This window comes from Pithys albifrons, chromosome 29, assembly GCF_047495875.1.
Source record: "Pithys albifrons albifrons isolate INPA30051 chromosome 29, PitAlb_v1, whole genome shotgun sequence".
Taxonomy (NCBI): Eukaryota; Metazoa; Chordata; class Aves; order Passeriformes; family Thamnophilidae; genus Pithys; species Pithys albifrons.
The window spans coordinates 677,522-703,217 of NC_092486.1; the positions used below are offsets into that span (position 1 = coordinate 677,522).

General features: G+C 56.0%; 1 protein-coding gene across 2 annotated transcripts in view; it reads left to right on the forward strand.

The window, feature by feature from the left end:
- LOC139683667 (tetraspanin-15-like) overlaps positions 1-25,696 on the forward strand; it is a 64,185-nt gene that overhangs the window by 19,616 nt on the left and 18,873 nt on the right. For both annotated transcript variants that reach the window (XM_071579017.1, XM_071579018.1), the window contains 3 exons: positions 14,272-14,346; positions 16,609-16,704; positions 25,356-25,469. In XM_071579017.1, the coding sequence (XP_071435118.1) occupies positions 14,272-14,346; positions 16,609-16,704; positions 25,356-25,469 (285 nt within the window). The remainder of the gene's footprint in view (positions 1-14,271; positions 14,347-16,608; positions 16,705-25,355; positions 25,470-25,696) is intronic.

Genomic DNA, 25,696 nt, shown 5'->3' on the forward strand with positions numbered 1-25,696 from the left:
ACAGACAGACCCACCTTGGTGGGACAGGCAGACCCACCTTGGTGGGACAGACAGACCCACCTTGGTGGGACAGACAGACCCACCTTGGTGGGACAGGCAGACCCACCTTGGTGGGACAGACAGACAGACCCACCTTGGTAGGACAGACAGACCCACCTTGGTAGGACAGACGGACCCACCTTGGTAGGACAGACGGACCCACCTTGGTAGGACAGACGGACCCACCTTGGTGGGACAGACAGAACCCCCTTGGTAGGACAGACAGAACCCCCTTGGTGGGACAGACAGACAGACCCACCTTGGTGGGACAGACAGACTCACCTTGGTAGGACAGACAGACCCACCTTGGTGGGACAGACAGAAGGTGCCTTGAGTGATTTGGGCCCTTTTCTCCTCTTGGCAGGACTGGGCACTTCACTCTCTCTGTTCCTTTCTCGGGCCTTGTCCTGCCTTCATTTCCTGGTTCAGTTCCATGAAACCCACCCTGATTTCCCTGTTTTCTGTGGCTGGATCCTTCCCAAGGGGCTGGTCCTTCCCCCGGGGGTGACTGGAGGGGCTGAGCCCCCACCCTGGTGGAGCAAAGTCTCCTCTTGGGTTGGTTTTACCCAAGAGGAAACAGCTGTTCCCTTTCCCCAGGGAATTCTGCCTTGGAATTCCAAAGGGGATGAACTGCAGGACTTTGGGAGCTGCTCTCCAGGGGTTGTGGGTGTGCTGAGCCCTCCAGGTGCCACCTCTGCTTCCAGCCAAAGGCAGCTGGAGCCATTCCCTCCTTTCAGAGGGAACCAGACTCTTCCCTCACCTCAGCCCAGGGTCGTTCCCAGGGCAGGTGTGAAGCTGCTGAATTCCACAGGGGGAAATCCATAGGGAGAAAACCCACAGGGAGCAGATCCCAGCCCAGAGGGGCAGGATTGGGATTGTTCCATGTCCTCAGCTGTGCCCACCATGGGAATGTTTCCACCTCCAGACCAGTAGAGTCCCTGGAATTCTGGCTGAGGAGGCAAATTCCAGGAGGGCTTGGGCAGAGGGTTGGGCTTCCAGGCAGGGTCTGACCTTGGAGATCTTTCCCAGCCTCAGTGATTCCATGAACTGAAAGGATTCCTGGAGCAGGACACGATCCCTCAGGGATTGAGGGAATTTTGGGGTAGATTCAGCCTGGCCTGGCTTGGGATTTTTGGAAAATCATGGAATCTTTAGGACTGGAAAAGCCCTCCAAGATCCTGCAGTCCAATCCCAAGCTCTGGTCTTGGAAGGTGGTGAGATCCAAGGGGTTTCATCCACAGTAGGAATTCCCAGGGAGTTTCCCGGGGCTCCTCAAAGCTTTGAGCCAATTTTCCCATTGAAATGATTTCCCTGATTGAGGAAACAGCCCCAGAGCTTTGGGAAAAGGGGGAATTTCACTCCCAGAGCCTCAGACTCGGGAATCCATCGGATTTGGGAGGAGTGGAGGGAAGGACAATGAGAGGTGACATCCAACCCTGTCCATTCCCAGGTTTCCATGGATAACATTCCCAGGTTTCCATGGATAACATTCCCAGGTTTCCATGGATAGCATTCCCTGGTTTCCATGGATGACATTCCCAGGTTTCCATGGATGACATTTCCAGGTTTCCATGGATGACATTCCCTGGTTTCCATGGATAGCATTCCCAGGTTTCCATGGATAGCATTCCCAGGTTTCCATGGATGACATTCCCAGGTTTCCATGGATGACATTCCCTGGTTTCCATGGATAGCATTCCCTGGTTTCCATGGATAACATTCCCTGGTTTCCATGGATAGCATTCCCAGGTTTCCATGGATAGCATTCCCAGGTTTCCATGGATGACATTCCCAGGTTTCCATGGATGACATTCCCTGGTTTCCATGGATAGCATTCCCTGGTTTCCATGGATAACATTCCCTGGTTTCCATAGAAAACATTCCCAGGTTTCCATGGATGACATTCCCAGGTTTCCATGGATAGCATTCCCAGGTTTCCATGGATGACATTCCCTGGTTTCCATGGATAGCATTCCCTGGTTTCCATGGATAACATTCCCTGGTTTCCATAGAAAACATTCCCAGGTTTCCATGGATATCATTCCCAGGTTTCCATGGATAGCATTCCCAGGTTTCCATGGATGACATTCCCAGGTTTCCATGGATAACATTCCCAGGTTTCCATGGATGACATTCCCAGGTTTCCATGGATGACATTCCCAGGTTTCCATGGATAGCATTCCCAGGTTTCCATGGATGACACTCCCAGGTTTCCATGGATGACATTCCCAGGTTTCCATGGATAGCATTCCCAGGTTTCCATGGATAGCATTCCCAGGTTTCCATGGATGACACTCCCAGGTTTCCATGGATATCATTCCCAGGTTTCCATGGATAGCATTCCCAGGTTTCCATGGATGACATTCCCAGGTTTCCATGGATGACATTCCCAGGTTTCCATGGATAACATTCCCAGGTTTCCATGGATGACATTCCCTGGTTTCCATGGATGACATTCCCAGGTTTCCATGGATGACATTCCCTGGTTTCCATGGATGACATTCCCAGGTTTCCATGGATGACATTCCCAGGTTTCCATGGATAGCATTCCCTGCCTTCCCGTCACTGCCGCAGCAGGAGCTGCTCTGCCGAGTCTCCATCTGGGCTTTATTTTCCCTGGGCTTGGGACGCTCCCGGCAGATTTTAGGAGGGTTTTTTCTTGCTTCAAAGCAGCTCTGGGAGAGCTGATTCCCTGTGGGAATAAAGGAGGATTCGGTTTTCCAGAGCAAAGCCAAGGGCCTCGTGTTGGAAACCCCCTTTGAAGTTGCCCTTTGGGGTCTGGGTTTGTGTTTCCACATCGAGGAAGGCTCAAAAGGGGATTTTTTGTGCAGAGGAGAAGTTTCTTCATCCCCCACCTCAGCATTCCAAGGGTGACCATTCCGTGTTTATCCAGAGGAGTTCCCAAAAACCACGACAAAACCTGAGGGCTCTGAACCCCCAGACTGGGGAGGGTTCGTGTTTTCTGGGAAGAGGAATTAAAGTGCAGGAGTTTCTTTGTATCTTGGGGTGGGAAAAGTGCAGATTTTCCAGCCCCTGATGGAACAAACCCACTTTTATATTTATGGGACAAACCCTTTCCTTGGAGGGGCCTCAGAGGGACTGACTGGGGGTGCAGGATGGACCACCTGGGGGTGCAGGATGGACACCTGGAGGTGCAGGATGGACCACCTGGAGGTGCAGGATGGACCACCTGGAGGTGCAGGATGGACACCTGGGGGTGCAGGATGGACAGCTGGGGGTGCAGGATGGACACCTGGGGGTGCAGGATGGACCACCTGGAGGTGCAGGATGGACACCTGGAAGTGCAGGATGGACACCTGGGAGTGCAGGATGGACTCCTGGGGGTGCAGGATGGACAGCTGGGGGTGCAGGATGGACTCCTGGGGGTGCAGGATGGACTCCTGGGAGTGCAGGATGGACAGCTGGGGGTGCAGGATGGACTCCTGGGGGTGCAGGATGGACACCTGGGGGTGCAGGATGGACCACCTGGGGGTGCAGGATGGACTCCTGGGGGTGCAGGATGGACCACCTGGGGGTGCAGGATGGACCACCTGGGGGTGCAGGATGGACACCTGGGGGTGCAGGATGGACTCCTGGGGGTGCAGGATGGACACCTGGGGGTGCAGGATGGACTCCTGGGAGTGCAGGATGGACCACCTGGGGGTGCAGGATGGACCACCTGGAGGTGCAGGATGGACACCTGGAGGTGCAGGATGGACCACCTGGAGGTGCAGGATGGACACCTGGAGGTGCAGGATGGACACCTGGGGGTGCAGGATGGACAGCTGGGGGTGCAGGATGGACACCTGGGGGTGCAGGATGGACCACCTGGAGGTGCAGGATGGACACCTGGAAGTGCAGGATGGACACCTGGGAGTGCAGGATGGACTCCTGGGGGTGCAGGATGGACACCTGGGGGTGCAGGATGGACTCCTGGGGGTGCAGGATGGACTCCTGGGAGTGCAGGATGGACAGCTGGGGGTGCAGGATGGACTCCTGGGGGTGCAGGATGGACACCTGGGGGTGCAGGATGGACCACCTGGGGGTGCAGGATGGACTCCTGGGGGTGCAGGATGGACCACCTGGGGGTGCAGGATGGACACCTGGGGGTGCAGGATGGACACCTGGGGGTGCAGGATGGACTCCTGGGGGTGCAGGATGGACCACCTGGGGGTGCAGGATGGACACGTGGAGGTGCAGGATGGACTCCTGGAGGTGCAGGATGGACATCTGGGGGTGCAGGATGGACATCTGGGGGTGCAGGATGGACCGTCTGGAGGTGCAGGATGGACAGCTGGAGGTGCAGGATGGACCACCTGGAGGTGCAGGATGGACACCTGGGGGTGCAGGATGGACAGCTGGAGGTGCAGGATGGACCACCTGGGGGTGCAGGATGGACATCTGGGGGTGCAGGATGGACACGTGGAGGTGCAGGATGGACTCCTGGAGGTGCAGGATGGACATCTGGGGGTGCAGGATGGACCGTCTGGAGGTGCAGGATGGACAGCTGGAGGTGCAGGATGGACACCTGGGAGTGCAGGATGGACTCCTGGGGGTGCAGGATGGACACCTGGGAGTGCAGGATGGACACCTGGGGGTGCAGGATGGACTCCTGGGGGTGCAGGATGGACACCTGGGGGTGCAGGATGGACTCCTGGGGGTGCAGGATGGACCACCTGGGGGTGCAGGATGGACACGTGGAGGTGCAGGATGGACTCCTGGAGGTGCAGGATGGACATCTGGGGGTGCAGGATGGACCGTCTGGAGGTGCAGGATGGACAGCTGGAGGTGCAGGATGGACCACCTGGAGGTGCAGGATGGACACCTGGGGGTGCAGGATGGACACCTGGAGGTGCAGGATGGACAGCTGGGGGTGCAGGATGGACCACCTGGGGGTGCAGGATGGACACCTGGGGGTGCAGGATGGACAGCTGGGGGTGCAGGATGGACACCTGGGGGTGCAGGATGGACCACCTGGAGGTGCAGGATGGACACCTGGAAGTGCAGGATGGACACCTGGGAGTGCAGGATGGACACCTGGGAGTGCAGGATGGCCCACCTGGGGGTGCAGGATGGACATCTGGGGGTGCAGGATGGACAGCTGGGGGTGCAGGATGGACACCTGGGAGTGCAGGATGGACTCCTGGGGGTGCAGGATGGACTCCTGGGGGTGCAGGATGGACATCTGGGGGTGCAGGATGGACTCCTGGGGGTGCAGGATGGACACCTGGGGGTGCAGGATGGACCACCTGGGGGTGCAGGATGGACACCTGGGGGTGCAGGATGGACCACCTGGGGGTGCAGGATGGACTCCTGGGGGTGCAGGATGGACACCTGGGGGTGCAGGATGGACCACCTGGGGGTGCAGGATGGACACCTGGGAGTGCAGGATGGACCACCTGGAGGTGCAGGATGGACACCTGGGGGTGCAGGATGGACTCCTGGGGGTGCAGGATGGACACCTGGGGGTGCAGGATGGACACCTGGAGGTGCAGGATGGACCACCTGGGGGTGCAGGATGGACTCCTGGGGGTGCAGGATGGACACGTGGAGGTGCAGGATGGACTCCTGGAGGTGCAGGATGGACATCTGGGGGTGCAGGATGGACACCTGGTGGTGCAGGATAGACACCTGGTGGTGCAGGATGGACACCTGGGGGTGCAGGATGGACACCTGGGGGTGCAGGATGGACCACCTGGGGGTGCAGGATGGACGTGTGGGGGTGCAGGATGGACACCTGGGAGTGCAGGATGGACTCCTGGGGCTCCATTGGATGCAGATCCGTTTTGTGTCCACAGAAATGACCCCAAATGTTTTGATTTCCCCATTTTTTTGTCACTCCTCCAGCAAAGGCCCCGGTCAGGGGCCTCAGAGGGACTGACTGGGGGCCTTTGCTGGAGAAGTGACAATAAAAATGGGTAAAAATCACAATAGTTGGGGGTTAATTACATGGACTCAGAATAGGACAATTCCCGCTGGGATTTCATGGAGGGCAGAGCCTGGAAAGGGATAAAATCCCCTCCAACCCTCCATGAAATCTCATCCTCTGGGGTTTGTGGCACCTTTTCTTTCAAGCCTGACTTTTCCTCAGCCAAAAGCCCTTTGATTTCTCCAGTTCAGGTTAGGATGTGCCTGAAGAGTTTCAGTGTCCTGCTTATCCAGAGGGCAGGAGGATTCAGGAATAGCATCCTGAGCTTTTCCAGTTCTGTGCAGAGAGCCCAGGAATTTATTGATGGGTTTATTTCTTGTGGGTTTGGTTCATTTTGTGGGTTCTCCAGAAATTGTCACCCTCGTTATCACCCTCGTTATCTCCTCCACCAAAAAGCAAAGATTTCCTTTCTCAGCTCCAGGGAAGCTCCAGGGGGTGGATGGAAAGGGAGGAAAGGGGAGATCTGGGGCTTGGGGTTGTTTTTCAGCCTCTTCCTTGCAGGGACTCTCCCCAGTGTGTGCCAGACAGAGTTTAATTCAATAACAATCACACGTTTCCCTGGTGCTTTCCCTTATTCCAGGAGCTTTTCCATCCTTCCTGCCTCTCATGGGAACATCAAAGCAGGGAGTGGGTTGGGCTGGAAGGGACAATAAGGATTATCTGGATTTAATCCCACGGGCAGGGACACCTCCCACTGTCCCAGGGAGCTCCAGCCTGGCCTTGGGCACTCCCAGGGATGGGGCAGCCACAGCTGCTCTGGGAATGCCAGCCCAGCCCTCCCCACCCTCCCAGGGGAGAATTCCTTCCTGATATCCAATAAATCTGCCCTTTTCCACCTCAAACTCCTTCTTCCCTGCCTGTTCTCTGGCAAACATCATCCCTGTCCCATCCACAATCCCACCGGAGTCACTCTTGGCACGAGGAGTTGCCAGAGCGTTCAAGCTCAGGAGGGGCTCAACTCTCCTTCCCTGGGCTGGCTCTGGAATAGAGTCCAGCCTGGTTTATTCATCCCTGATCCCTGTTCTCCCATCCATCCCTGATCCCTGTTTTCCCATCCATCCCTGATCCTTGTTCCTCCCATTCATCCCTGATCCCTGTTCCTCCCATCCATCCCTGATCCCTGTTCCTCCCATCCATCCCTGATCCTCCCATCCCTGATCCCTGTTCCTCCAATCCATCCCTGATCCCTGTTCTCCCATCCATCCCTGATCCCTGTTCTCCCATCCCTGATCCCTGTTCCTCCCATCCATCCCTGATCCCTGTTCCTCCCATCCATCCCTGATCCCTGTTCTCCCATCCATCCCTGATCCCTGTTCCTCCCATCCATCCCTGATCGCTGTTACTCCCATCCATCCCTGAACCCTTTTACTCCCAACCATCCCTGTTTTTCCCATCCATCCCTATCCCTGTTCTGCTGGACAGGACTGGGAATTGGAGGGGCTGTTCTCGCTCCTGGAATGAGACAGGAGCAGGTTTCCCCCCCGGCAGCCAGACCTGCAGCTGGAAGCATTTCCTCGGGATCATCCCAGCATTCCAAATGGTTTTTAAGCTTCTGGGATGAGATGTGACATCCCAGATTTCCCCAGGGAGGTGGCAGGACACCCAGAGGACACGTGGGAAGGGATCACTCATGGACATAACCCTGGTTATTCCCAAAATTGGGAGGAGCCTTGTCCTGGAGCCTGAGGCAGAGCCCAACATTGCTCAGCTGGGATTTGGGAGGGATTCAGGATGAGGAAAAGGTCCCTGGAGCCTCCTGAGAGGGGGGAAGGGGCAGCTCAGGCTCTGCTGCTCCTGGGAACAAGCTGATCCATCCACTGCCGAGGTTCCTGTGGGAATTTAGCAGCAGAATTGATGAGGAATGTTGGGATTGATGGGCTCTGCCAACGGGCCAGGCAGTGCCCGCTGTTAATTGGATAAGGATGGAGCAGCTCTGCTGACTCAGCACCTGCAGAGACACAAAGGGAGCTCCTCCCCAGGAAATCTGGGTTTTGGGAGGGGTGGGATCTTGGGAATATTTCCAATCCCTGCCCCACATCCCCCCCGGGTGACACAGGGGGATCCCAGTGGGCTTTGGGAGGGGTGGGATCTTGGGAACATTCCCAATCCCTGCCCCACATCCCCCCCTGGGTGGCACAGGGGGAGCCCAGTGGGCTTTGGGAGGGGTGGGATCCTGGGAACATTCCCAATCCCTGCCCCACATCCCCCCCCGGGTGGCACAGGGGGAGCCCAGTGGGCTTTGGGAGGGGTGGGATCCTGGGAACATTCCCAATCCCTGCCCCACATCCCCCCCCGGGTGGCACAGGGGGAGCCCAGTGGGCTTTGGGAGGGGATTGATCCTGGGAACATTCCCAATCCCTGCCCCACATCCCCCCTGGGTGGCACAGGGGGAGCCCAGTGGGCTTTGGGAGGGGTGGGATCTTGGGAATATTCCCAATCCCTGCCCCACATCCCCCCCCGGGTGGCACAGGGGGAGCCCAGTGGGCTTTGGGAGGGGTGGGATCCTGGGGCATTCCCAATCCCTGCCCCACATCCCCCCCGGCTGGCACCACCTCATGGGCAGGGGACTGTCACCATCCTGACCCTCACTCCTGTTCTGTGCCCATGGGATTGGCATTCCCGCCGTGCCCATGGGATTGGGATTCCCGCCGTGCTCCAGGCCCAGGGATGCTCCAAGCCCAGGGATGCTCCAGGCCCAGGGATGCTCCCGGCCCAGGGATGCTCCCGGCCCAGGGATGCTCCAAGCCCAGGGATGCTCCAGGCCCAGGGATGCTCCAGGCCCAGGGATGCTCCCGGCCCAGGGATGCTCCAGGAGGGATGAAATGCTCCCTGGGGGTGGGTTTGGCTCCTCCTTTTGCTGCCGGAGGCTCTTTAGGGCACAAATCGCAGATTTTTGGCCCTGGAGGGAAGAGAATTTGGGGCTGTGCCAAGAGCTGCGATCCCTGCGGGGCTGCAATCCTTGGAATGCCAACCAGGTGCCAGTCCCAGCCTGGAGAGGGGCTGGAGGCTTCACCTGGAGGGGGGTTGGGTGGAAAAGAGCCGGATTTGGTTCAGGTTTCAGCGGTTTGGGCTCGTGCTGGGCTGGCTTTGCTTGGAATTCCTCTCTGAATTATGTGGGTGTTGTTCTGTTAGAATTATATGGGTGTTATAATTATATAATATTACAATGTATAATGTTATGATGTAGAATTTTATAATATAGAATGTTATAGTATAGAATGTTAGAGTAGAGAATGTTATAGAATGTTAGAATATTTCTAATATATAATATTATAGAATGTTATAACATAGAATGTTATATAATATATAACATACTACATAAGATATAATAAATGATACATTATATAAAGAGATATTATTATAGCATATGTAATATAATAATTTACCATCAATATATATAACATAATATAATATAATATAATATAATAAATGTAATATAATATAATATAATATAATATAAAATATAATATAATAGAGTAGAATAGAATAGAATAGAACATAACATAATATAATAAATATAATATAATATAATACAATATAACATAATACAATATAATATAACATAATATAATATAATACAATATAATATAACATAACATAATATAATGTAACAATATAATATAATATAATTAATATAATATATCATATATATAATACATAATACATAATATTCTATTATATACCATATACTATATTATAATTACATATACGACATATATTATGGTGTATTATATATTATATAATATATATTCTATTATGTATAATGCATAATGTTCTATTATATATTATATACTATATTATAATTGCATATACTACATATATTAGAGTGTATTATATATATTGTATAATATAATATATTTTACTATAAATAATACATATTATTCCATTATATATTATATGCTATATTATCATGGCATACATTATAGTCATATATACACTACATAGAATCACAGAATCACAGAATGGATTGGGTTGGAAAAGCCCTCTGAGATCATCAAGTCCAACCTTTGATCCAACCCCACTGTGATCACCAGCCCAGGGCACGGAGTGCCCTGGGCTGGTGATCACAGTAGGGTTGGATCAAGACATGGTGGATTCTCACTCAGTGCCACATCCACAGAATCACAGAATGGATTGGGTTGGAAAAGCCCTCCGAGATCGTCAAGTCCAACCCTTGGTCCAACTCCAGTCCCTTTACCAGATCATGGCACTCAGTGCCACGGCCAAGCTCAGGTTCAAACCCTCCAGGGATGGGGAATCCACCCCCTCTCTGGGCAGCCCATTCCAATCCCTGAGCACTCTCTCTGCAAAGAATTTCTTTCTGCTCTCCAACTTCAATTTCCCCTGGCAGAGCTTGAGCCCATCGTGCCCCCTTGTCCTATTGCTGAGTGCCTGGGAGAAGAGACCAACCCCCAGCTGGCCACAACTTCCCTTCAGGCAGTTCCAGACAGTGCTGAGGTCACCTCTGAGCCTCCTCTTCTCCAGGCTGAACACCCCCAGCTCCCTCAGCCTCTCCCCACAGCACTTGTGCTCCAGTCCCTTCTCCAGCCTCGTTGCTCTTCTCACTTGGGTTGGAAGAGACCTCTGAGATCATCAAGCCCAACCCTTGATCCAACCCCACTGGGATCACTCTGGCACTCTGTGCCCTGGGCTGGTGATCACAGTGGGGTTGGATCAAGACATGGTGGATTCTCTGTCCCTGGAGGTGTTTCAGAGGACACTCAGTGCCACATCCAGTCCCTTCTCCAGCCTCGTTGCTCTTCTCTGGCCCCGCTCCAGCCCCTCAATCTCTTGCCTCAACTGAGGGGCCCAGAACTGAACACAGCACTCAAGGTGTGGCCTCCCCAAGGCAGAGTCCAGGGGAAGGGTCACTGCCCTGGGCCTGCTGGCCACGCTAGTTTGGATCCAGGCCAGGATCCCCTTGGCCTTCTTGGCCACCTGGGCACACTGGTGGCTCCTGTTGAGCTTCCTGTCCCTCAGTCCCCCCAGGTCCCTCTGCCTGGCTGCTCTCCAGCCACTCTGTGCCCAGCCTGGAGCTCTGCAGGGCTTGGGGTGGCCAAAGGGCAGGACCTGCACTTGGCCTTGGTGAACTCCATCCCATTGGGATCAGCCCATCCCTCAAGTCCCTCCAGGTCCCTCTGCAGAGCCCTCCTGCCTTCCAGCAGGTCGACACTCCCTCCCAACTTGGTGTCATCAGCACATTTGCTGCTGATGGACTCAATCCCCTCATCTAAACCATCAATAAAGATGTTATATATATATATACATGTATATAAGATGTTACATACATATATTATAGTGTATTATATATTCTATATTGCATAATATAGAATTCTTTAATGTATAATACATCATACTCTATTATATATTATGTGCCATAATATAATGACATAGTACAGCCATTACAGTGTATTATTTATTACATGTGGTATGAAGATACATCTTCATACAATGTATTCTTTATTATATTTTATTTAGTGTATGATAATATAATGTATAATTAAATATTAATATATACATTATAGAACATGTTTCATATCTTATACCTTATTATATATCATTATGTGAATAATAGATACAATTATGTGGATATTGTAATTACTGGATTTTTGAAGGTGAAGCTGCAAATCCTGGGGGTGTTCTGGGGGAGCTGAGCACATCCTATGGCACATCCCAGATTTCCTGGAATTCCAACCTTCCTTCCCAGCTCCCCCCGACCTTTCCTGGGGTTTTTTGGGACAGGGAGTTCAGCTCCTTCCTGGCCTTGTTCTCTTGGACAGGCCCAGCTTTGCTCCCTCAGCCCCTGGGACTTTGGGGAGGCACCCCATGGTTATCCTGCCCTGCATCCTCTGGGAATTCTGCCCTGCATCCCCTAGGAATTCTGCCCAGCATCCTCTGGGAATTCTGCCCATCGTTATCCTGCCCAGCATCCCATGGGAATTCTTCCCTGCATCCCCTGGGAATTCTGCCCATCGTTATCCTGCCCAGCATCCCATGGGAATTCTTCCCTGCATCCCCTGGGAATTCTGCCCATCATTATCCTGCCCAGCATCCCCTGGGAATTCTGCCCATCACTATCCTGCCCAGCATCCCATGGGAATTCTGCCCATGGTTATCCTGCCCTGCATCCCCTGGGAATTCTGCCCTGCATCCCCTAGGAATTCTGCCCATTGTTATCCTGCCCAGCATCCTCTGGGAATTCTGCCCATTGTTATCCTGCCCAGCATCCCATGGGAATTCTTCCCTGCATCCCCTGGGAATTCTGCCCATCGTTATCCTGCCCAGCATCCCATGGGAATTCTTCCCTGCATCCCCTGGGAATTCTGCCCATTGTTATCCTGCCCAACATCCCCTGGGAATTCTGCCCATCATTATCCTGCCCATCATCCCATGGGAATTCTGCCCATCATCCCATGGGAATTCTGCCCAGTGTCCTGCGGGAATTCTGCCCATCATCCCATGGGAATTCTGCCCAGTGTCCTGTGGGAATTCTGCCCAGTATCCCCTGGGAATTCTGCCTAGTGTCCCGTGGGAATTCTGCCCATCATTATCCTGCCCGTCATCCCATGAGAATTCTGCCCAACATCCCATGGGAATTCTGCCCCATTCCTTGGGAATCCACCCCTCCAGGCTGGGGATCAAGCCCTGCCCTCGCCCTGGACACCCTCAGGGCAGCCCAGCCCTGGCCCAGCCTGCCTTGGCTCAGCAAAGCTGCTGCAGAGCCCGAGCCTAAAGCAGGACCTAAAGCAGGAGCCAAAATCCGTGTGAGGAGGGAACAGGCAGAGGGGTCAAATCCCTCTGGGAATGAGCCTTTTGGGAGCAAATCCCTCCGGGAATGTGCCTTTTGGGAGCAAATCCCTCCAGGAACGAGCCCTTTGGGAGCAGCCCTTGGTTTGTGGGCAGGGCTGCAGGGCTGTGTCTCCAGAGGAGCTTGGGAGGCTCCAAAGGCTCTTCAGGAATTCCTTGGAGCTCTAGTGGGACCCAGACCCAGCAGAGTTTGCAACCCCATCCCTTCATCACAGCAGGATTGGGAAGACTGGGAATATTTTTTTGGGAAAACAGCACAAACCACTCAGATTTATTTATTTATTTATTTTCTTGGGGTTTCACTGAGGTTGAAAAACCAAAATTGAATTTCTCTCTCTTGCTGCAGCACTGGAGGACCCAGAATCTGGTTGGAACAACCCCAGAGCCCTGGGATGTTCCCAAAACCCCCCATTTTTTAGGAGTTCAGATGAATTTAATGGGAATTTAGTGGTGATTTGCATATCGACACCTGTTATCTCCTTAATTATGGGGCTTCCTTCTCTAATTACACTTGGAGCTCGTTTAGATGGGGCTGGAGGGGCTGCAGCTCCTCCAGTGGGACCACTCTGGTGGCTCCGAGGCCTCATCAGTGGGAGGTTAATTAGCCTCCCAATTAGGTGTTTTGCTGCTGCAGAGCTTGGGTTGGTCCTGCTGAGCTTTTCAGTTTGGGGTCCTTGACTTTGCCATCCCAGATAAACCACCAGTCCAAGTTGATGTTGTGGTGATTAATTATCTCTCCCTCCCATCCCCCAAACCACCAGTCCAAGTTGATGACGTGGTAATTAATTATCTCTCTCTCTCCCATCGCCCTTTCTGGGTTTTGAGCTGGTTGCCATGGTAACTGTCCACCTCCTGTCCCTGGAGAGGTTCCAGCGTTGCTGTCCCTGCAGTCCTTGGGAATGCAGCCCGAGGGCCACTCCCTGCTGTGTCCAGAGGGTTTGGCTGCTCTGCTGGGCTGGAACAGGAGCTGGGGGAGCTGAGCCGAGCTTTGGTCCCACCCTGATGGGGGTGAAGCTGGAGGGGACCCCTCACAGAGGGACCAGAGGGTGGGTGAGGACTGGTTGGAACACCCATCCTGGTTCCAGCCCTTTGCTCCGCCAGGTTCCAGCCTGGATTTGTTGCCACAGTGATTCCATGGCTTGGATGATCCTCCACTGATTGTCCAGCTTGGAAACTTCTTGTTCAACCATCCCACCACTCACCTGGAGCAACCAGGGAGAACCTTTGCTCCCACTGCTCCCACTGGACCTGTTTTCCCCCATGGAATTTGGCCACCTGGCTCCTTCCATCCTCCTCCCACCTTTCCTTCCCCACTCCCTGGGAGGGAACAAACCTCTTTCCCTGGTGGGACTGAGATCCTTGGAGGGGACCTGCAGGCCCCTGTGGAGCTGGATGGTGGCATGATGTGATTTCCAGGCATTTCAGGGCACTCTCCAGGAGTCCTGGAGACACATCTGGACACGGAGCAGGACTAACCCTCCCCTTCCTCCCTGCAGTTCTTCTGGGTGCTCCTGCTCATCTTCCTCACGGAGCTGCTGCTGCTCTTCATCGAAATCATCTTCGAGAAGAAGGTGGGTGCAACCAGGAGGTCCTGGGGAGGGAACCCTCAGGATCTGAGATCCCTGGGAATGGTTTCCCTGCTCTGCTGCAGCTCCAAAGGTGCAGTGGAGCTCCAGCACCACCCAGAGCCCCCGAGCAGCCACAGCCTCTCAGGGTTCCTTCCTTGAGGACTCATTAATTAGCTCCTGGCCTAATGAGGGGAGCTGCTGGCAGGGGTGGGCTGGAGCAGAGCTGAGCCTGCAGGGCTGGAGGTGCTCCCAAGGAGCTCCTTGCTGGCCACACTCCCACCTCCTGCAGCAGAAACGCTGCTTTGGGGTCACCCCTGCCATGGATCAGGATGGAACAGCCAAGATCAGCTTCTGCTGCCTCAGGGAGGGCACGAGGCAGTGGGAAAACCTCTGGAATTCCTCAGGGCAGGCTCTGAAAGCAGCTCAGGCTTCCAAAGCCAGCAGAGCCCTGGAATAGTTTGGGATGGGAAGGCTTTTAAGGATCATCCAGTGCCAACCCTTGCCCTGGGCAGGGACACCTCCCACTGTCCCAGGGGGCTCCAGCCTGGCCTTGGGCACTCCCAGGGCTGGGGCAGCCACAGCTTCTCTGGGAATCCCAGCCCAGCCCCTCCCCACCCTCACAGCCAGGAATCCCTTCCCAATATCCCACCTATCCCTGCCCTCTGGCAGTGGGAAGCCATTCCCTGTGTCCTGTCCCTCCATCCCTTGTCCCCAGTCCCTCTCCAGCTCTCCTGGAGCCCCTTCAGGCCCTGCCAGGGGCTCTCAGCTCTCCCTTCTCCAGGTGACCCCCCCCAGCTCTCCCAGTCTGGCTCCAGAGGGGCTCCAGCCCTGGAGCAGCTCCGAGGCCTCCTCTGGACTCTCCAGCAGCTCCACGTGCTCCTGGTGGATCCAGGGCTGGAGCAGCTCTGGGGGGGTCTCACCTGAGGGGGCACAGGGGCAGGACCCCCAGACCTGCTGCTCGCACTGTGGGCTCAGCCCAGGAGTTGGGTTTGGGATTTTGGAGCTTGTTGAGCCCCAGGGGTGGGGGAGAACTTTCCTGCAGACCCCTCTGATCCCAAATTCCTGGGGGTGCTCCAAGGAAACCCAACCTGCTGGAGTGGACCCCCAGCAAACCAACACTTGCTGCCACTGGCACTCCTTTTTTGTGTGAAATTCAGCACTAAATCCTCTGCTTTGCCCAAAACTGGAGCCTCAGTGAAGGTCTCAGCACCCTCTTGCAGTGAGGAATTCCAGGGAAAAATGTCAGGAGAAGGAATTGGAGCTTCTCATCAAAGCCCTGGATGGAGGAGAAACCATCGAGGCCTAAATTGTCCCTTAATTTAAATTTAATGGGTGATATCAAAACCTAATTAGAAATCAGAGAGGGAGGGAGAGGGAAAAGGGGGATGTGACAGGGGAGGAATCCACTTGCCCTGGAATTGTTTGGAGCCAGGAATGTGCTCTTGGAACAGAAGCTGTTTATCAACCTGAGGGAAAACAGAGTTAATTGGATTTGAGGAATTAATTTGGAGCTGCTGAATATTGAGATGAGCTTTGTGGGGATGCAAATGGGGATTAATGGGAGGGGTGGGGGGGTCTCAGAGCCAGGGCTGGACTAACCTGGGGGGTGTCTGTCCCACCTTAAATCCAGGAATGAAGCATTTTCCCTCCAAAACTGCCCTTTCCTGGGCTCACACCCCCCTCCAGCTCCAGCTGTGCCAGAGGTGGCACCTCCCAACCTTTCCTGGGCTCCAGCTGTGCCAGAGGTGGCACCTCCCAACCTTTCCTGGGCTCCAACTGTGCCAGAGGTGGCACCTCCCAACCTTTCCTGGGCTCCAGCTGTGCCAGAGGTGGCACCTCCCAACCTTTCCTCCAGCTCCAGCTGTGCCAGAGGTGGCACCTCCCAACCTTTCCTGGGCTCCAACTGTGCCAGAGGTGGCACCTCCCAACCTTTCCTGGGCTCCAGCTGTGCCAGAGGTGGCACCTCCCAACCTTTCTTGGGCTCCAACTGTGCCAGAGGTGGCACCTCCCAACCTTTCCTCCAGCTCCAGCTGTGCAGAGGTGGCACTTCCCAACCTTTCCTGGGCTCCAGCTGTGCCAGAGGTGGCACTTCCCAACCTTTCCTGGGCTCCAGCTGTGCCAGAGGTGCCACCTCCCAACCTTTCCTGGGCTCCAGCTGTGCCAGAGGTGGCACCTCCCAACCTTTCCTCCAGCTCCAGCTGTGCCAGAGGTGGCACCTCCCAACCCTCCCACCCATGGCCGTGTCTTTGGCCTCTCCTCCCACAGATGAACGAGGTGTTCCACTCCAACCTCCAGGAGGGCATCAGGCACTACTACGATGACCTGGACTTCAAGAACATCCTGGATTTCGTGCAGCAGAAGGTTTGCTTGGGAGGACTTCGGGATTTTCCAAGGAATTCTGGGCTCACCTGGAGCTTTCCAGCTGGTTTTGGAGGTTGTTCCCACCCCTCTGGAGCTTTGGGTGGTCTGGTTGAAGTGTCCTCACCTGCCTTGGTTTGTGTTCCCAGGATTTGTTGGGAATTCAGGGCCTAAAGCCTGGAAGCTTCTTGGGATCTTCCCCAATGTGTCTGAGGGTGGAGGGATAAGGGAATGTTTCCTACAGCCCCTTGGATGGGCACCTTGGGGGGTCTCTTGGCTCAGGTGCCACCAGGAGGTGGCCAAGCCCTTGTTCCCGTGGGAAAAGTGCAGGTCCTGCAGGAGCTGGAGGGAGAGGAGACCTCCACCCCCTCCAGGGATTCATTCAGCTTGGAAAAGCCCTCTGAGATGTCTCCAAGTCACAGGAGTTGGGAGGGAGTCGAGTCTCTTAAGTCCTGTCTAAGCCCACCCTAAACCTCAGCCCCAAGTGCCACATCTGGGAATTTTGGGTGGTTTTGCTCTTTTATGGAGGAGATTTGGTCTATCTGTTATTTGTGAGGGACCACTTGGCTCAAAGCCTTTGATAAAGGGGGAAAAAGGTGGAAAAACACCCAGACTTGAGGTGCAGGAGGGGAATTGCAGGGGATTTGTGTCTGTTGGGATGGGTTGGGTTGGGTCGGGATGAGATGGGATTGGTTGGGTTGGGCTGGGTTGGGTTGGGCTGGGCTGGGTTGGGTTGGGCTGGGCTGGGTTGGGCTGGGCTGGGCTGGGTTGGGTTGGGCTGGGCTGGGCTGGGTTGGACTGGGTTGGGCTGGGCTGGGCTGGGCTGGGCTGGGCTGGGTTGGGTTGGGCTGGGTTAGGTTGGGTTGACTTGAGTTGAATTGGGTTGGGCCAGGTTGGGCCAGGTTGGGCTGGGCTGGGTTGACTTGAGTTGGGCTGGGCTAGGCTGGGTTGAGATAGGTTGGAGTTGGGTTGGGTTAGGTTGGACTTGGTTACATTGGGCTGGGCTGGGTTGGGATTGGCTCAGTTAGGTTGAGTTCAGTTGAGTTGAGTTGGGCTGGGTTAGTTTGGACTTGGTTACGTTGGTCTGGGTTGGGTTGGGCTGGGTTGACTTGGGTTGGGTTAGATTGGGCTGGGCTGGGTTGGTTGAGTTGAGTTGGGCTGGGTCAGGCTGGACTTGGTTATGCTGGGCTGGGCTGGGCTGGGCTGGGTTGGGCTGGACTTGGCTGGTTTGGGTTGGGTAGAGTTGAGTTGGGCTGGGTCAGGTTGGACTTGGTTACATTGGACTGGGCTGGGCTGGGCTGGGCTGGGCTGGGCTGGGCTGGGCTGGGTTGGGTTGGGCTGGGCTGAGCTGGGTTGGGTTGGGCTGGGTTAGGTTGGGTTGACTTGAGTTGAATTGGGTTGGTCTGGGTTGGGCCAGGTTAGGCTGGGCTGGGTTGACTTGAGTTGAGTTGGGCTGGGCTGGGCTGGGTTGAGATAGGTTGGTTTGAGTTGGGTTGGGTTAAGTTGGACTTGGTTACATTGGGCTGGGCTGGGTTGGGATTGGCTCAGTTGGGTTGAGTTCAGTTGAGTTGGGTTGGGTTAAGTTGGACTTGGTTACATTGGGCTGGGTTGGATTGGGATGGGTTGACTTGGGTTGGGTTGGGATAGATTGGGCTGGGCTGGGTTGGTTGAGTTGAGTTGGGCTGGGTCAGGCTGGACTTGGTTACACTGGGCTGGGCTGGGTTGGGTTGGGCTGGGCTGGGTTGGGTTGGGCTGGACTGGGCTGGGCTGGGTTGGGTAGAGTTGAGTTGGGCTGGGTCAGGTTGGACTTGGTTACATTGGACTGGGCTGGGCTGGGCTGGGCTGGGCTGGACTGGGCTGGTTTGAGCTGGGCTTTACCAGAGTGGATTTGATTTATAATTTATGATCATTTCTTTATTATCCTGTGAATTTCCCTGTGGGCACCCCCTGGGAACAGGTGGATACAAATAAATTGGCCTAAAAAGGCCATTTCTGGGATTTTCCCCCTTTTTGCTGAGCCCCTGCCCTTGGAGAGCCCCAGGACTGGTTTGGGCTGGGAAGGGGCTCAGCCCTGGGTTAGGACAGCCCTTGAGGGAGGTTTAAGCCCAACCCAAAGGCTGAGGAGCTGCTGTGGCTCTACCTGACCCGACTGAGGGGTGTGGCAGCAAAGCTGAGCTTAGAGCTGGGTTTAGTGAGGAAAGGGCAGAGTGAACTGGGAATGCTGCTCACAGGGTGGGCATGGCTGGGGTGGGACCCACACACCGGGCTGGGCACCCTCCCAGGCTGGCACCGAGTCCCTCCCGGGATGGCACTGAGGGGACCCTCCCAGGCTGGCACTGAGGGGACCCTCCCAGGCTGGCACTGAGGGGCCCTCCCAGGCTGGCACTAAGTCCTCACCCTCCCCAGGTGCCCTGGGCTGGGGTGTGACCCCCAAAGCAGGGCTGGGCACCCTCCCAGGCTGGCACCAAGTCCTCACCCTCCCCAGGTGCCCTGGGCTGGGGTGTGACCCCCAAAGCAGGGCTGGGCACCCTCCCAGGCTGGCACTGAGGGGCCCTCCCAGGCTGGCACCAAGTCCTCACCCTCCCCAGGTGCCCTGGGCTGCTCAGGGGCCACGACTCAACTCTCCTTCTGCCAAGCCCATGCCCAGCCAGGCCTGGGCAGGGCCCTCCCTGCCGTCCTCCCTCTCTGGGCACTTGCAGTGCTTTGCTGAAGTGCCCCAGTTGCTGCTTTTCATGAGCAGAGTGGATTCTGTGTATAATTGATGATAATTTCTTTATTCTGATGTGGATTTCCCCGTGGGCACCCCCTGGCTCTGCCAGTCTGGCAGCAAGAGGAGCTGCAAAGAAATGGCCTAAAACCTTCATATTTACAGGATTTTAATCCCCCTTTTTGCTGCAAATCCAATTTTTCTGGAGATTTGTGGTGAAAAGCTCCTCGAGGGCCACTCCAAGGAGGGTTTTTGCTGCCCTTCCTCACCCACAGCTCTGAGCTCAGCTCCTCTTCCTCACCCACAGCTCAGAGCTCAGCTCCTCTTCCTCACCCACAGCTCTGAGCTCAGCTCCTCTTCCTCACCCACAGCTCTGACCTGCAGCTCCTCTTCCTCACCCACAGCTCAGAGCTGCAGCTCCTCTTCCTCACCCACAGCTCTGACCTGCAGCTCCTCTTCCTCACCCACACTCTGAGCTCAGCTCCTCTTCCTCACCCACACTCTGAGCTCAGCTCCTCTTCCTCACCCACAGCTCAGAGCTCAGCTCCTCTTCCTCACCCACAGCTCAGAGCTCAGCTCCTCTTCCTCACCCACAGCTCAGAGCTCAGCTCCTCTTCCTCACCCACAGCTCAGAGCTCAGCTCCTCTTCCTCACCCACAGCTCTGAGCTCAGCTCCTCTTCCTCACCCACAGCTCTGAGCTCAGCTCCTCTTCCTCACCCACAGCTCAGAGCTCAGCTCCTCTTCCTCACCCACAGCTCAGACCTGCAGCTCCTCTTCCTCACCCACAGCTCAGAGCTCAGCTCCTCTTCCTCACCCACAGCTCTGACCTGCAGCTCCTCTTCCTCACCCACAGCTCTGAGCTCAGCTCCTCTTCCTCACCCACAGCTCTGAGCTCAGCTCCTCTTCCTCACCCACACCTCTGACCTGCAGCTCCTCTTCCTCACCCACAGCTCTGAGCTCAGCTCCTCTTCCTCACCCACAGCTCTGAGCTCAGCTCCTCTTCCTCACCCACAGCTCTGAGCTCAGCTCCTCTTCCTCACCCACACTCTGAGCTCAGCTCCTCTTCCTCACCCAGAGCTCTGAGCTCAGCTCCTCTTCCTCACCCACAGCTCGGACCTGCAGCTCCTCTTCCTCACCCACACTCTGAGCTCAGCTCCTCTTCCTCACCCACACTCTGAGCTCAGCTCCTCTTCCTCACCCACAGCTCTGAGCTCAGCTCCTCTTCCTCACCCACAGCTCAGAGCTCAGCTCCTCTTCCTCACCCACAGCTCTGACCTGCAGCTCCTCTTCCTCACCCACAGCTCAGAGCTCAGCTCCTCTTCCTCACCCACAGCTCTGACCTGCAGCTCCTCTTCCTCACCCACAGCTCTGAGCTCAGCTCCTCTTCCTCACCCACAGCTCTGAGCTCAGCTCCTCTTCCTCACCCACACCTCTGACCTGCAGCTCCTCTTCCTCACCCACAGCTCTGAGCTCAGCTCCTCTTCCTCACCCACAGCTCTGAGCTCAGCTCCTCTTCCTCACCCACACTCTGAGCTCAGCTCCTCTTCCTCACCCAGAGCTCTGAGCTCAGCTCCTCTTCCTCACCCACAGCTCGGACCTGCAGCTCCTCTTCCTCACCCACACTCTGAGCTCAGCTCCTCTTCCTCACCCACACTCTGAGCTCAGCTCCTCTTCCTCACCCACAGCTCAGAGCTCAGCTCCTCTTCCTCACCCACAGCTCAGAGCTCAGCTCCTCTTCCTCACCCACACTCTGAGCTCAGCTCCTCTTCCTCACCCACAGCTCAGAGCTCAGCTCCTCTTCCTCACCCACAGCTCAGAGCTCAGCTCCTCTTCCTCACCGACAGCTCTGAGCTCAGCTCCTCTTCCTCACCCACAGTTCTGAGCTCAGCTCCTCTTCCTCACCCACAGCTCTGAGCTCAGCTCCTCTTCCTCACCCACAGCTCGGACCTGCAGCTCCTCTTCCTCACCCACAGCTCTGAGCTCAGCTCCTCTTCCTCACCCACAGCTCTGACCTGCAGCTCCTCTTCCTCACCCACAGCTCAGAGCTCAGCTCCTCTTCCTCACCCACAGCTCTGAGCTCAGCTCCTCTTCCTCACCCACAGCTCGGACCTGCAGCTCCTCTTCCTCACCCACAGCTCAGACCTGCAGCTCCTCTTCCTCACCCACACTCTGAGCTCAGCTCCTCTTCCTCACCCACAGCTCTGAGCTCAGCTCCTCTTCCTCACCCACAGCTCTGAGCTCAGCTCCTCTTCCTCACCCACAGCTCGGACCTGCAGCTCCTCTTCCTCACCCACAGCTCTGAGCTCAGCTCCTCTTCCTCACCCACAGCTCTGAGCTCAGCTCCTCTTCCTCACCCAGAGCTCTGAGCTGCAGCTCCTCTTCCTCACCCACAGCTCTGAGCTCAGCTCCTCTTCCTCACCCACAGCTCAGAGCTCAGCTCCTCTTCCTCACCCACAGCTCGGACCTGCAGCTCCTCTTCCTCACCCACAGCTCTGAGCTCAGCTCCTCTTCCTCACCCACAGCTCTGAGCTCAGCTCCTCTTCCTCACCCACAGCTCTGAGCTCAGCTCCTCTTCCTCACCCACAGTTCAGAGCTCAGCTCCTCTTCCTCACCCACAGTTCAGAGCTCAGCTCCTCTTCCTCACCCACACTCTGAGCTCAGCTCCTCTTCCTCACCCACAGCTCTGAGCTCAGCTCCTCTTCCTCACCCACACTCTGAGCTCAGCTCCTCTTCCTCACCCACAGCTCTGAGCTCAGCTCCTCTTCCTCACCCACAGCTCTGAGCTCAGCTCCTCTTCCTCACCCACAGCTCGGACCTGCAGCTCCTCTTCCTCACCCACAGCTCAGAGCTCAGCTCCTCTTCCTCACCCACACTCTGAGCTCAGCTCCTCTTCCTCACCCACAGCTCTGAGCTCAGCTCCTCTTCCTCACCCACAGCTCTGAGCTGCAGCTCCTCTTCCTCACCCACAGCTCGGACCTGCAGCTCCTCTGGGGCATTTGGGGCACAACCTGGCAGAGATTCTGCCCTTGCCAATGCCCTCCCAGCTCCTGGGCAGGATGAGGGGCATCCCTCCCAGTGGGAGCTCCTTCCAGGGGATCCCTCCTTTCTCAGGTGGGGGCAGCACTTGGGGGCACTCAGGTGCCACTTTGGGAGGCTCTTTCTGGGTTCTCCTTTTTCCACTTGTTCTTCCCCTCTGAGCTGCACTTGGAGATAAAACCCAGCTGAGGTCTGGCCCAGTTTGTGAGTTAAACCAGGCACAACTTTGGGATAAACCTCTCCCTGCAGAGGAGGAAAGCCCCCACTGAGGCTTCCTGCAACTTCTCTGGAGGGATTTTTACCAATTTTTTGCACAATTATAAAATAAATGGAAGAAGAATTGCAGCCTGTGGGGATCAAACCCCCCAATGTGCCTTTGGGGGTCTCCTTCCCTCTTTCAAACCACATTTTGGGAGCTGCTCCCCCTCCCTGGATTAAATCCAGCAGAGGATTTGGAGATGGAAATTGGGGTTTGGCTGCCCCTGCCCAAAGGGGCACCCCCAGGATTGGCATTTCCCAACTGCCCTTGGCCAAGTGTTGCCCCCACCAGGGGTTAAACCCCTGCAAAAACTGCTCTTGGAGAGCGGGGGGTTTAAAAAATTGGGAATATCTGTTGTTTTCCCTCCCCCCTCTGCCAGTGCAGCTTTTCCCTCTGGGGGAAAGCACAAAGATTGAAATCCCTTTGCCACAGAAAAGATGATTTGCTTTGTAATAAACCCCTTTTTATTCTGTGCAGAACAGAGAGTGACTTTCATTAAACTCCTTTTCTTTTGCCTTCACTGTGTGAAGGGGAGATAAAAAGCAGCTTCTCCCCTTTGTGGCTGCGGGTTTTGAGCTCTAATTTAAGTCGACAGGAGGAGAAATCCCTGTCAGAGTCGGAGCCTCTTTGGCTTTGAGTGGCACCGACTGAGCCAGAGCCAGGGCTGGGTTCGCTCGGGGCTGGGAGGGGCCTCTCCCTCGGCAGCAGCTTCATTAGTCACCTGTAATTAAAGCAGGCAGGCGTTAATGAGCCTGAGTGTTCCTGGGCTGTGAGTGAGGCTCATTCCGGCACTGCTGCTGCCACTGAGCCAGGGCTGAGCCAGGGCTAAACCGGGGCTAAACCGGGGCTGAGCCAGGGCTAAACCGGGGCTGAGCCAGGGCTAAACCGGGGCTGAGCGAGGGCTAAACCGGGGCTAAACCGGGGCTGAGCCAGGGCTAAACTGGGGCTAAACCGGGGCTGAGCCAGGGCTAAACTGGGGCTAAACCGGGGCTGAGCCAGGGCTAAACTGGGGCTAAACCGGGGCTGAGCCAGGGCTAAACTGGGGCTAAACCGGGGCTGAGCCAGGGCTAAACCGGGGCTGAGCCAGGGCTAAACTGGGGCTGAGCGAGGGCTAAACCGGGGCTGAGCCAGGGCTAAACCGGGGCTAAACCGGGGCTGAGCCAGGGCTAAACTGGGGCTAAACCGGGGCTGAGCCAGGGCTAAACTGGGGCTAAACCGGGGCTGAGCCAGGGCTAAACCGGGGCTGAGCCAGGGCTAAACCGGGGCTGAGCCAGGGCTAAACTGGGGCTGAGCCAGGGCTAAACCGGGGCTGAGCCAGGGCTAAACTGGGGCTAAACTGGGGCTGAGCCAGGGCTAAACCGGGGCTGAGCCAGGGCTAAACCGGGGCTAAACCGGGGCTGAGCCAGGGCTAAACTGGGGCTAAACCGGGGCTGAGCCAGGGCTAAACTGGGGCTAAACCGGGGCTGAGCCAGGGCTAAACCGGGGCTGAGCCAGGGCTAAACTGGGGCTGAGCCAGGGCTAAACTGGGGCTGAGCCAGGGCTAAACCGGGGCTGAGCCAGGGCTAAACTGGGGCTAAACTGGGGCTGAGCCAGGGCTAAACTGGGGTTAAACCAGGGCTGAGCCAAGGCTAAACTGGGGCTGAGCCGGGGCTGAGCCAGGGCTAAACCAGGGCTGAGCCAGGGCTGAGCCAGGCTTAACAGCCACTCCTGTGGCTTTACAGAGTGACTTCAACTGCCCAGTTGGGATCCTGAGAGCAGGAACTGGTTGTGCTGTCAGAGCTGGGGCTGGAGAGGGAGGGAAAGGCTGGAGAGGGTTGGGTTGGATGGGAAAGGTCACCCAGTGCCAGCCCTGCCCTGGGCAGGGACACCTCCCACTGTCCCAGGGACACCTCCCACTGTCCCAGGGGGCTCCAGCCTGGCCTTGGACACTCCCAGGGCTGGGGCAGCCACAGCTTCTCTGGGAATCCCAGCCCAGCCCCTCCCCACACTCATAGTCAAGAATTCCTTCCCAATATCCCACCTATCCCTGCCCTCTGGCAGTGGGAAGCCATTCCCTGTGTCCTGTCCCTCCATCCCTTGTCCCAAGTTCCTCTCCAGCTCTTGGAGCCCCTTTAGGCCCTGGAAGGGGCTCTCAGATCTCTCTGGGAATCCCAGCCCAGCCCCTCCCCACCCTCCCAGCCAACAATCCCTTCCCAATATCCCACCTCACCCCAGTCCCTGCCAGTTGAAATCCATCCCAGTGCCAGTTGAACCCCAAGTCTTTCAGCTGCCTCTGGGCTGGAGCTGAGGAGGGGCTGAGACCCCCAGAGCTGCTGGTGGGACGGAGCTGGAGCTGCCAGGGATGGGCAGGAGCCCTGGAATGGGGTGGGATGGAGGGACCTTGGAGGTCACCCAGTGCCACCCCTGCCCTGGGCAGGGACACCTCCCACTGTCCCAGGGGGCTCCAGCCTGGCCTTGGACACTCCCAGGGCTGGGGCAGCCACAGCTTCTCTGGGAATCCCAGCCCAGCCCCCTCCACCTTCACAGGGACTGATCCCTTCCCAACATCCCAGCTCACCTTGCCCTCTGCCAGGGTCACTCCCCTCCCCTGTCCTGGCACTGCCCTGGGGGCTCAGCTGCTCCCTCAGCCTCTCCTCTCCTTCTCTCCACAGTTTTCCTGCTGTGGAGGGGACGAGTATCGGGACTGGGGGGTCAACCAGTACCACTCCTGCAACAGCAGCGGCCCCCTGGCCTGTGGGGTGCCCCACTCCTGCTGCATCAGGAAGGTAAGGTGGGAAATCCCAGAATTCCAGGCACTATTCCATCCCAAACTCCTTCTCCCTCCCTATTTCTGCCCTAAAGCGTTTTTTTCCAAACTGCACTTCCAGTTGGGAAAAGGGTTTGAGGGAATATCAGTGTGAGGTGGGAAGGAAACTGGGAAATGTGTGTGTTTATTGGGATTTCCTCTGCTGGTTGGGTGGGAAGCAAAGTCTGGGGCTCTTTGGGGTTGGAT